This window comes from Nannospalax galili, unplaced genomic scaffold (genome assembly GCF_000622305.1).
Source record: "Nannospalax galili isolate Female #2095 unplaced genomic scaffold, S.galili_v1.0 scaffold312, whole genome shotgun sequence".
In the NCBI taxonomy this organism is placed as follows: Eukaryota; Metazoa; Chordata; class Mammalia; order Rodentia; family Spalacidae; genus Nannospalax; species Nannospalax galili.
In genome coordinates, this window is record NW_008335967.1 from 6,032,608 (window position 1) to 6,045,794 (window position 13,187).

General features: G+C 39.2%; 1 protein-coding gene across 3 annotated transcripts in view; it reads left to right on the forward strand.

The window, feature by feature from the left end:
* Positions 1-13,187, forward strand: part of Reln (reelin) — a 492,143-nt gene that overhangs the window by 202,817 nt on the left and 276,139 nt on the right. For all 3 annotated transcript variants that reach the window (XM_008830753.2, XM_008830756.2, XM_008830755.3), the window contains exons 5-6: positions 1,005-1,037; positions 3,646-3,724. In XM_008830753.2, the coding sequence (XP_008828975.1) occupies positions 1,005-1,037; positions 3,646-3,724 (112 nt within the window). The remainder of the gene's footprint in view (positions 1-1,004; positions 1,038-3,645; positions 3,725-13,187) is intronic.

Here is a 13,187-nt window from a genome sequence, read left to right on the forward strand (position 1 = left end):
TCTGCTGTTCATTTTCCCAGTTCTATGCTGGGTCGCTATCTGGGAATCCCTTTGGCTACCCTGGCCAACAACTCAAAATAAGGTATCGCCTGTCTGGCATTGTTGCTTGTTATGTAGCCTTTAGCTATACATATGGACTCTTATGAAGTTATATTGGCCCCTTTAATCTTTGGTTATACTTTCCTTTTGGGTGTTTAAGGCCATGCAGTTGGACCAGATAAACCAATTTATTTTCACTCTTAAGGTCATTTGAGGATCTGTTCCTCAGGGGTCACATGGGCTTGGGAGGACCCCCTGGCTCCTTTCTTTTACCAGTTCCGCCTATGTGAAGATAAGTCAAAGGTCCTCCTGCTCGACCATAATTGGCTTCACTTGGAAGCATGGAGGAAATGATTCCTCTGTGTTGACCCTCCTCTTTATAGACTGGACACTGGTTCAAGTCCATCTGGTGGGGTCTCCTTGGCCTCCTTGATCAAGAGGACAAGTGACCCACCACCATTATAGGACATTTTGAGAGATGCTCATAGTCTCCTGGAACTAGTTGACCTATGAGAGCTAGGAGCAAAAAGTGTCCTTTGTGTCCCTCTGACCAAATTATTACACACCTCAAAGTATGTCTGTTAAACACCCAAGAAGGTTAGTTCCACCAGTCTGGTATTTTTAATTACTGTGTGTCATGTAGATAAATCTTGGGCAAAGACCACTTGTTCTCAGATAAACCTTACCTAGACATATATTTCTTGATCTGCTATGTATAATTTATCAGTAAGGTATAGGAGTAATATGGTTCCCTCTGGTTTTCAAAACTAGCTAGGCATCGTTTAGAGAGTTAGCCATCTTATTTTAGGATGTGTACTAGCAGTTTTTTCTTATGCCTACAGAGTAAAAGTACCTGTCCTAATTTATTTCACATGAGCTAAGTTCTATACCTGCATTTGTGATAGCTTGTTGCATTTTCTTGTGTGGCTAATCGGTCTTCTTTCTCTTTTCTTCTCTTGGTCCAGCTCCAACAGAGGCCTCTACTCATCCACACCTAGGTAAGCGTAGGACCCTGATACCATTAACTGAGTGCTTAGTCACCTTGTTTTGCTCTTCTGGATATGTGGGCAGATGCCATGGAGGGTGGTAACTCTCAGCCCTCTGACTCGCTGAAATTCAGTAAACTGAGACTCAGGACCAGAGGGTGCTGGAGCACAGAGCTTCTGGAGGGAGCGAGACTTCCACACCTGTCAGTGCCCTCACTCTTGGAATTCAAATAATGGGTTTCTCTTAGCGATTCTGCCTGTAATACTAGAACACGGCTGCAGTGAGTAAGAAGCCATGAATTTGGAAAAACCATGATCGTTTTAGATTTAAGATTTCTGCTCAAATTCTCAGGTTGAAAATGATAATCTGGCTATTTCTTTCAATACATTAAAAGGAAGCTGTCTGAGTGGTTTCCTGCTTTTTAAATGGAGCCACAGGTTTTTCAGTGTCGTATACTTAGTGCCCTGTAGTTTCAAGGCAAGGTTGTGCACTGGTGAAAAGCATAGACTCTGGCACCGAACTGCTTGGGCTTATCTCATATTTACAATTACTACAAGTTGTGTCATTGAACAAGTGACTTCTCTGTGCCTCACTGTCCCCATCTGTAAAATGGAATCAATAATAATACCTACCTCACCGTGTTACCATGAAGTTTAAATGACATTCTGAAGTATATAGTAAAAAGTATGGCATTATTTAACAATAAAAAAAATTACACAAGCTAGGCTTGGTGGCACACATCTTTAATCCTTTAATCCCAGCACTCGGGAGGCAGAGGCAGGCTGATCTCTGTGAGTTCAATGCCAGCCTGATCTACATAGTGAGTTCCAGGACAGCTGGGCCATTACATGAACAAATATTCATGGAGGCTGACACACTACCTTTGCGGGGGAAATGGCTCTAGACACAAGTGACCATTAAGAGTTAAAATTTCTCATTTCATGCTAGCGAAGACTTATTTTAAAAGCAATTTTCTACACTCTGCAGTTTAATAAGAGTGAAAGAAATCACTGGTAGCTGGTTCCCGCCCTTTCAGATGTCTCCCACTGTGGGACTTCCAGATAGGTCAGTCATTTGTCTCTTGGGCTTTTCCTTTCAACCTACAAACCCAATTAATTTATTTTTCTCTTTGGAGAAGCTTCCTTGAGAAGCTCTGCTTTTATGTAATGCTACAGCTTGGGGCTCCTCTTACTCGGCAGATGAATGTAACTGCTTAGAAGCATGCCTTCTGGCAGCCACGACAGGCGGGTGACCCGCAGTGGTGTAGAGAGTCTCGGCCAGGCTAGGAACTGAAGAACTGTACCCTGTAGGCATTTCAGGCACTGTATCCAAGTGCTCAGAGGAATCATTAAATCACTCCCATTCTCACAGTCTATCACAGGGTTCTCTCTAGTGTACAGCCGCATTCTCCCTGTTCCCATGCCTAAGGCTGAGCGATATTGCTCCAAAGTACCGTGCTGATTTGCTGGGTTCCATGGCCTCATTATACGCTTGCCTGCTGGCATACCTGGTATACAGGGTCGAAGACTGCCATAGGTGGGTTATCACCAAAGAGAATTTGAAATGATCTTTCCAGATATTTGGAAAAGATTTTAATTACCCAGTGACTTCAGAGAATTATATCTAAGTGAGCCCCCCAAACACAAAATATTGCCCTTGGAAAACATAAAAATTGTGAAGGATTTCTGTTAGTAAGGGCATTTTAATTTTGAAAACTGCTTCCAACAAAATTGTAAGGAAAAGATGAGGAGAATTTACATTAGCCAAAACAAACCTGAGCAAAGTATGAAAATCAGATGGGAGTGTTGTTAAAACAGTAATTAATTTCTCTTTTTTATAGCTTGAGCACACTGACATTATAACTGGCCACGAAACTGTTTTTGCCTTTTCAGTGTAAATAGGTACTGCAGTGTATGAAGATGTTCTTTGGTAGTGCCCCAAATGCTAACACTTAAAGACGGGTATTTAACACAGCTGCATGGGTACTAATGTTATATTTAACACCATAGATGGCTTCCTGGCATTCCCCCTGATTTTTAAATACACTTTATTTGGGAATTTTATTTATTCATATAGTTACTGTCTCTGCTGTGGAATTCTGAGAGGAAACACACTAAATAAACAATGCATGAATAGAGAATTCAAAACATGCCAGGATAAGAGGAAAACGGATCCGAAGAGTAAATGCCAGCAGCTTGGGCTGCCGTACATAGCCAGAACGTCCTGTCCACTCACGCTTAAACAAGGCAGCAGCTGGGTCTACCTGGGCCATCCCATGGTAGACATGGACAAGTATGTTCCAGGAATGAGTGACAAGCTCTGTGTGGCCCCCTTAGGGGTGGCTGTTCACCCTGGCCTGCCTGCCTGAGGCCTTTCTGCAGGATTCTCTTTGGGAGCTCTGGATTTCAAACTTGAAGATGTCTAAACATCAGAACCTTCATTCTTGGCCCTTAAGTATTTAGGGATGAACACAATTACAATAAATTGTTTATTTAAAAGTCAGTTTTAATTTTGAAATATTGCTAGTCTTCATAAATGCAGCATGTTGATGCTCGTGGATCTAAATTTATTTTACTGTCGTAGAGTAATTGTTCTCTAAATGCTTTCTTCCTCTCTTAGCTGAAATACATAGTGACAGCGTTATCCTTCGAGATGACTTTGACTCCTACCACCAACTGGAATTAAATCCAAATATATGGTAAGTTACCGGAATATGCTGCATTTTGAGTTGTGAAATGATGCTGACTTTGTTTAATGCAAATATTTTCTCCCTTAAGGTGTAGTTACTGAAAATTCAACTACTCTTGAGTGTTAATGTATTGGTGAGAATTGCTAACTATGGACTAGGCTTGTACACTGTACATAATGCCTGTTTTTTTATTGTTACATTTGTTTATTTCAACCTTTTAAAATTTTAAGGCTTGGCGTATTACGCATATAGGAATTCTGACAGTACGATCATAGACAAGACTGAAGTTTTGGAGGTAAATTTGAGACATATCTGAGCACCAAACAATGCCTTTATTTTTTTACTTCTTTAAAATTGAATCTAGGTGCTCCTCAAAGTCCTTAGTGTGGTTTGATGTTTTTTTTTTTCAGTTTTATAAGATTTTTACTTACTGTTCTAGTTTGTTCTGTTGCTGCGATAAATACCATGACCAAAAGCAACTTGGGAGAGGAAAGGGTTTATTTCAGCATTCACTTTCAGGTAACAGTCAGCCACCAAGGGAAGTCAGGACAGTAACTCAAGGCAGGAGCCTGGAGGCAGGAACTGAAGCAGAGACTATTGAGGAACATTTCTTACTAGCTTCTCAGGCTCACCGTCAGCTGCCTTGTATAGACAGCCCAGGCCTACCTGCCTAATGATGGTATTACCCGCAGTGGGCTGGGCCCTCTTACAGCAATAAGCAATCAAGAAAATGCCCCACAGGCCAGTCTAATGGAGGAAATTCCTCAATTGAGATTCCCTCTTGCCAGGTGTGTCAAATTGACAACCAAGATTAGCCATCACACATATAAAAACATCATGCTATAATGTATCTAATATTTATGCTGATGCTGAATGGAAGAAGAAAAAGTTTTATCTGAATTTACAAATGATTTCATCATATTTTTACATAATCCAGTCTTTCTTTAGAATAGACTTTTTTTTGGTCTTTTTGAAGCAGGGTCTTCCTGCTTCCTGGCACTTACTATGTAGACCAGGCTGGCATTGAACTCACAGAGATCTGCCTGCCTCTGCCTCCCAAGTGCTGGGACTAGAGGCACGCGCCACCACACCTGGCTAGAATAGACTTTTAAATAACAATTTCATGAAATTTTGAGAACAAAGAAATAATAAACTCAGATTCATTCTTTTAAAGCTTTTGTGTGTATAACTTGATACCTAAATGTGTTGTCAATATGTTGAATCTCTGCTGTCCTTGAAAGAGCAGCTCTGTCAATCTAGGGCTATTTGGAAGAGTCTGTAAACTGGATATGCTATGATAGTGTATAATTGTGTGAGTAAAAAAGGAGTCCAAGAAACTCTGAATTTTCAACTTGCAATGAAAATCCAAGCCAAAAAAATAATTTTATTGATTTGAGAATTTCACACAATGTATTTTGATTATATTCAGACTCCCTCCTGGCCTCCACCCCCATTTGCTAAATGTTTTACCCCTTCATGTCCTCTATTATTATTTGTCTTTTTATTAAGGCCAAATGAATCTAACCTGTGTTTCCTAAATGTTCTTGAGTGTGGGTCTATCCCTTGGATTATGATCAACCTACCAGGCATCACACCAGTAAAACTAATTCTTGCTCTCCTGGCATCTATCATTTACCAATAGATCCTCAGCTCAGGCTAGGGCTTCCTGCCCACCTCCTCTATCCATGCTGGGCCCCTGTCTGGCTTGGATTTGCATAGGTCTTGTGCATGCTGAGAATAACACTTTTATCTTTGAATGCCAGCATATGGTAATCATTCTGACTTTTGTTTATTCTTATCATTTTAGTAAATATTTTGAGCTCCAGTGGCACACTCAGTTAGTCTACAGTACTTATATAGATATTTAGCAGTAATTATTTAACTAGGAAATTTTTAAAGGATGCAATTCTTTCAAGTAGCCAGCAAATAGTTCAGTAGAGGTATAGAGACATATTGTTCAAACATTTGGAATGTAGGACCGAAATCCTTAAATGTGGTAGTAGTATAGAGTTCCTAAAAAGGAAAGATCTGATGAGAGTTTCTTAGAGAAAGAGGCCCTTCGACTGAGAGTTGAGGATGACATACAGACAGAGTGGGGCCTTCAATAGTAGGCAAAGAACTTTTATGTCTTTGCTGGAAGGAAATGTGGGTCTATTTAGTGTAAAATTAGAGTAAAATACTATCAACTCAGACTCACAATGTCTCATAGTTTATATATTACTTAAGACAACAATACAGAAAACTTCTTCTCTAGGAATATATCCGAAATATAAATTTCTTGAAATAAATGGAAATCTTTGTTAAGAAAAAGCAAAAAAAGAAATCTTTCTAAGGACCATGTTTAACCAAGAAAAAATCCTCCTCTTCTCTTGATATTTGCCTTTTTTGTATTCCGTTAATATAGATGTTTTCAGATGATTTGTGTTTTTCAAGGAAAGATGATTTCTGTCAAGTTAACTCATAGTCTTCAGTTTTCTTGACAAATACAAAATGTGACTTTTATGTGATTTAAAATCTGTTGTTTTTTCAAATCAATAAAGTGTGATTGATTTTGCTTCAACCATTTTCATGACTGATCTGGTACATTCTTTCTTGGCCAAAATTATGGATTTTATGTCCCTTTCATTTAAGCTATGATTTTCCTACCTTTTTAACCCTTCCCCCTTTTTAACCTTACAAACCATGCGTTTCTATCAAACATACTTCAGAGTAAGTTTACTTGATAGTTTATTGCTTCAACCTCCTTCACTTAGGTTTTTTTTTTAAAGAAAATAAAAACAGAAATTATGAGAGCCATTATCTGAGATATAATTTTGTTGAATGAGAAGTGGCAGAGGCCAGTTTGGTTTGACTCCTGAGCTTACAACTTGCTAACTGGGCACCCTGAGAAAATACAAAGCTGCCTTCCCTCTCTGACCCATTTCTTACTGTGAAAATGAGGCAGACGCCCCTTTCTAGCATTAAAAATTGGATGAGTGTGACTAGTTCTGCCACCAAGACTTGGGGCATAGGTGTGTCATGTCAGTTCCCTCTCTCCTTCCTTCCCTCCAGTTCTTCCCTTCCTTCCTCTATCCATCAGCCTGTGGTTCAGTTCTTCCTTTCTTCTTCTCTCCCACATTGCCTCTCTTTCCTCCTGTGGTGGTATTTGTACAATAGACTATTTGTTTCTTCTAAATCCAGGTATGATTTTTAAAGTAAACATTACTAAAATAACCTTAAGCCATGTAATTGAGCCCCTGAGTCTTATTTATCACATTTTCATGAAAAACAAACATCAAATTAAATATAGCTGTATTATGTCATCTGTGGGATACATACATTGAAAAGAGCAGGATAGAATCACAGAGGGGAAAAGAGAGCATTAGATGCCTGGAACCCCTTAAAAATAAACATAAACTCCATCAGATCAGAAACCAATACCCAATAAAATCAGATTTTTCCAGTTAAAAAGTGTGTGTGTGTGTGCGTGCGCACATGCGTGTGTGTGTGTGTGTGTGTGTGTGTGTGTGTGTGTATGTGTCTGTCTGTCTGTCTCTCTGTCAGACGACAAGCTTGGATGTTGTCCTTGCTTTCTGCCTTGTTTGAGACAGGGTCTCTTTGTTCTTTACTGACACATATACCAGACTATGCAGCTTGTGACTCTAAGGATCCTCCTTCTACTTTACATCTCTCTGTGAGAGCACTGGGATTGTAGACATATGCTACTGTGCCTTGTTTTACATGGGTTCTGGAGATTCAAATTCAGGTCCTCATGCTTACATGGCAAGTGCTTTACCCACAGAGCCATCTCTCCAGTATCTCCAGTTTAATATTTTAAAGAAAAGTGGCAAAGCCTCACTTTGATTTGAAAAGTTTTAGGTAGTTATCACTCTCCTGAAGTTTGTTTTCTTAGTACACATTTTGTCAAGAGTTTTGTCCTTTAAAATATTGTCTTTGATTCTCTCTATGCCACAAATGAATTGGAAAACTGATGACAGCCTTGTGCCAATATATAAAGGAGAATCTTAGCTGTTGGCTCTGGCTCTGCATCCCTTCCAGACCCCCAGAGAGAAACTAGAGGCTGGGTGTAGACTTGGGCCACATTCTTATAGCTAAATAGCTCACCAGATAGCATGGCTAAAAAGAAAAATGTACGATGTATGTAAGCGTGTTTCTCCCGTAAGGTTCATGAGCATTGTCGAATTTGTAATTCCCATGGACAGCCAAAAAGGAAAGGTTATATCTGTATAGTTTTAGAAAGGTATATCAGTTTAAAAGTTAAATCACTCACTTCTTTGATGCCGTTAACTCCATTTAGTGTAGTCAGCTTTTCATCCTGCTTCACTCCGTTCTTTAACATTCATTTGCTGCACATAAAATACAAAGAATATAAAATGATATTACTACGATTATAAAGAAAGGACTGGCTAAGTTACTCTGCTAAGATTTTTGTTGTTTTTTTTAATATAATGTGTATGAGTGTATCAGCTGCATGTATATAAGTTCACCGGTGTCAGAAGAGGGAGTCAGACTCTCTGGAACTGGATATATGGACAGTTGTTAGCCGCCATGTGGGTGCTGGGACTCAAACCCGGTTCCTCTGCAAGAGCAGCCGGTGCTCTTAACTGCTGAGCCATCTCTGCAGCCACCTCCACTCTCTGCCAAGTTTTTGATGGCAGTTGTGATAGAACTAGGAATCATTCGTAACTTAACACAATGTTGAATGTGTTGCCTACCACACAGTTTAAATATTTGAAACTTAAAAAATTAATCATTTTACTTGGTGAAAATATCAATTAATATAAGATACAAAGAACAATAGTAAGTTTTTTCCCCTATAATAAGACCCATATTCTTGGGCCTGGAGAGATGGCTCAGTTGTTAAGAACACTCCAGTTTCAGGGGATCAAATGGCCTCTTCTGTCCTCCACGGACATTGCACGACACAGGGGCACTTACATACATGCAGGCAATATACTCATACCCATAAAAAATAAAAATAATAAATAAAATATTTTTTAAAAAGACCCATATTCTCTTTCTCCAGAGCTATCAACAATGGTGACAGTTTCTATGTCCTTCCAGAAATTGTTTATACTTATACAAGTATAGTGATTAATTTAATTTACAAACCTGGTTATCAGAAAAGTAAAGCTTTTCTTTATTCTTTTGTAGCCCAATTTAATTTCCTTTTATTTCTACCATTCTGTCAGGCTGGTTGAAACTTCATTTCATTCAACTCTGGTTTGCCTTCTCCCATCTTTCTAGATTTCAGCTGTGTTTCACGGGTCATATTAGTGTAACAACAGGTGGTCAATAGGGACATGTCCCTGGTACCCAGAGAACCATTTCCATAGATGCCCACTAGGTCATCCACTATGGGCTCTAATCTTTGATGACTCTTCCACATCTGCATGTAGCCTTTGTTTCTGTACTAATCACTCTTCCAGGGCAGTTGCTTCTGAGGGCTTGGGAACTGCCCGGTGCTCCTTGACCTGGACAGAACATCCAGGATGCTTCTCTGGGATACTGTACTTTGCTGCTTCGTGCAGCTGTGGTCTTTCTGACTCCTGCATGCATTAATTCCTTCCATTCTTTTTCCCATGAATCTTGCTGGGATTTTATTAGGGAAATGACATTTTATTTCTCAACTCCTCCCTCCCCTTTCTGATTGCCTTCTTTAAGAGGTGAGAAGTTAAGTTAGGAGTGAAGAAGGCAAGCATGTCTGTATAATAGTGGTTCAGACATGGGCAGAGACTTTCACTTTGCCTGGATGTTGAGCCACATGCAGGCATATCTCTGGATGACAGCAATTTCTTCACCAATTTCAAAGTGCCACTGAACCCCCGTGGTGACACAGAGTGCGGATGGAGCAGCACCAGCTAATTAGTGGGGCTGGCAATTCCCCATCAGCAAGTATGCTCCGTACAACAGTGCTGCCACTGATCAAGGGATCCAGAGTGTACAGTAGCAGCTCTCCACTCACATCTTCCAAAAACTGGGGAAAATCTCTTACAACTAAATTTAGAGGAAGGTTGGAAATTTCAAGCATGAAGGACAGTGGCAAAGCACATGCATAGCGTGCACAGGGCTTTAAATTTGATTCCTAGCATCTCAAGAAATCACAACTATACTTCATCTTCCTGACACTTAACCTAAGAAACTAATACTTCACATTAACAACATCTTCAGAGCTCTTTTTTATGAATTAAACTAATATAACATCATTGTTACAGAATAATAATTATGTTACATATCTCAAGAAAGTATAGGTTGCATAGATGTACGTTTTTGTCAAGATAGAGATCTGTGTATTTCTGTGTTTGTCAATTTAACTTAATAAAAAATTCAGCAATAATAAGAAAGCAAGGACTAGCACGATGCTAATCAGGTAAAAGTGCTTGCCATGCAAACCTGGAAACCCTGGGACCTGGGCATTTCATCCCCTGGGGCCTACTAAAGGTGGAAGGAAAGAACCAACTCCACAAAATTGTCCTCTGACCTCCATACATGCACTGTGATGTGCACACCCACACAGACACATAATGATAGTAATTAATAAATAAGAATAAGAAGAGTGCAAAGAGAAAAGTAATAAATAGGATATATTTTTATTTATAATGACAGAGGAAAAGGGAGAGAGGAAGAAGCTAAACAGTAAATGAATCTTAAAAATGATTACATTGTGTTAGAAGCATTTTTACCCTCCAGGCAATTGCAAAGTCAAGGAGAAATCTTTGTTTTGTTGAAGTTATCCCTTTAATGCTTATTTTCTGATGATTCCAGAAGGCATCCGGGGCTGTAATATCCCCGATGTTCTAGTGGGAAGCACAGGACTATTAAAAAACACAATGATAAATGACAATGAGATGACAACAGATGTTTCCCCTCCAGCACAATGTTACAACAACAATAATAGCAAATGTATCCTATAGCCCAGTCAGAATGAGGAGCTCCCCCTCAAAAGGAGTCTCTTCGCTGAGCATGCTTTGATACCCATGGGGCTATAAGGGATCTAGAAGAAAGACATAAGGTTGTTTGAAACCCTTTGGTCTGAGAGACCTCTGTCAGTTACCTATGATTTAGAAAATCCAAAATTTTCAGCTAAAAGATCACAGACTTTGATGCATCTGTATTTTCTTGAAAATACTCATTTGTTGAAGCAATTAATGTGAAACACAATAAAAATGATGATTTAACTTATTATAGCGCCTTTCCTCTGAAAATAAAAATTTATGAACAAAGAATAGAGGAATACTGGGATTTTAGGATGGGATAAGTTCTTCTAATGGAAGTTTTGCTCAGTGATCGCTTAATCAGAGTGGGAAAATGTCAGTCTTTAACTTAAAATTACAGATCTTAACCTAGGAAATGGTTCAGAAAATCGCTAAAAATTCCAAAATAATAGCCAAAATAATATCACTTAAAAGCTAAACCAAATAGTCTTAGACTATACCTTAAGTTACAGGCAGGGATATTCTTTATATAAAAATATAATTTCTTTTTTCAACTTTTTTCAATGAATATTTGCAAATTTTATACAATATATTTTCATCATATTTAGACCCCCCTCCCCTATCTGCACCCCTCTTAGAGTCCCCCCACTGGATTTTGTGCACTCTGTCATATGTATTAAGACCTATCTTCAAGTTTGTGTTCTCAAATGTCCTTCAGTGTGGATCCATCAACCGGAGACTGGTTAACCAACTCTCCCTCTTCCAATAGTTATTGGTTGCCAATAGTTCCTCAGCTAAAGTTGGTGTTTTGTACCCACTTCTATGCTGGCATTTTGTCTGGCCTGAGCTTGCATGGGTCTTGTGCATGCTGTTATTGTTGCTGTAAATTCATATGAGTAACTTCCAAGCTGTCTTAAAAACTCTGTTTACTTGTGGTCATCAACCCCTTCTGATCTTATAATCTTTCTGCCCCGTTTCTGCAATTGAGTGGCAGACGTTTGATATAGGTGTCCTACCCTTAGATAAGCACTCTGCAATCTCTTATTTTCTGCACATTGGCCAGCTGTGGATCTCTGGATTAATTTATCTGTTGCATGAGGAAGCTTCACAAGTGAGAGTTGAGAGATGCATTAATACCCCCCCATTACATTAATCTAGGATGTGACAAAAATAGATCTATGACCTTTTTAGCCATGTGTATTTAGCTATCTTTACAATACCACACATGAATTTCCTCCCATTGAGTAAATCTTAAGTCCAATTAGACAGCTATTGATTACCCCTAAGTTACAAATGCCACTATTGTACCAGTAAAGATTATTTGCTGGACCAGTCATGGGGCTGGAGAGCTGTGTCATGGTTAACAGTACTGGCTGCTCTTACAGAGGATGTGGGTAAGTTCCCAACATCCACATGGAGGCTAACAACTGTCTTTACTTCTAGTTTCAGAAGATCTGATGCCCTCTTCTGACCTCCACCTGCATTGCATGCCTGTATGTAATTTTTTAAATAAATAATTTATTGAGAATTTCATACATGCATATAAGGTGTTTTGATCAAGTCCATGCCCACTACCTCCCCCCAACTCCTCCCATATCTCCCCATAACTTTTTTCTGATAACTTCATGTACTCTTTCTTCTTCTTTGATTGATTGATTGACTGATTAATTGATTTTTATGGGGCTTTTGGCTACTCTAACATTCCCCCCTCTGAAGAGGTAACCCTAAAATCTTTTAAGGATTAGATACAAGCTCCAAAATTTTTTGACATTTTTGGCCTTTGGAACAGAGTATGTTGATAATAGTCCCAAGGACATTTTGACTTTTAGCCAAGAAACTGGCTACTTTTCTTTTCTTTGGGGTCTCTTTACTCTAACTGCCTAGCCAATTCCTACCTCCTATTCTTATCAGATCATCCTCTGAAGAGGTTACCCAAATTGCCAAAAGGGAATTGGGATGCAAAACACTCTGGTTTCTTCCATGCTGAACAGGGATGCAGGGTGAGGCAACGGGAGTACCCCTTCAGTGGGTCTATCTAAAAGATTCTCAAATTGTGTAACTCTTATTCTAAGGGGAAAAGAAAGTCTTTGAATCCTGAATAGGAGATGTGAAGGAGAAGTAAAGGCAAGAGTAATTAGCATTACAAATTCTAGACAGGGAACTAGAAAAAAGCCAGAACAGGGCAATTTTCAAATGTTCATATAAGAGTCCACTGGAATTTCTTGACAAGGGCTTCCAAAAGCATCCATCCATTGGGTTCCTCCTCATTTTTCTTTTGTCTTCCAAGGCTGGACTCTAGGGTAATGGATTCAGGACTTGCTTTCAGGTATTTTGATAGCTGTTGGAGTAGTTAGAATCACTGTCAGTTCCCTCTCAAAGGCTTCTAAATAGGGGGAGAAAACAAATTTATCCATCATTTTAGAACAATAGCAGATTGTCTCCCTTAGCTACAGGTGGGCACTACAGTATTGGAGACCAAGATTTGAAGTCTTACATCTGAGCAGCACTTTCTGGTTAGGAACAAAATCATCAACAAG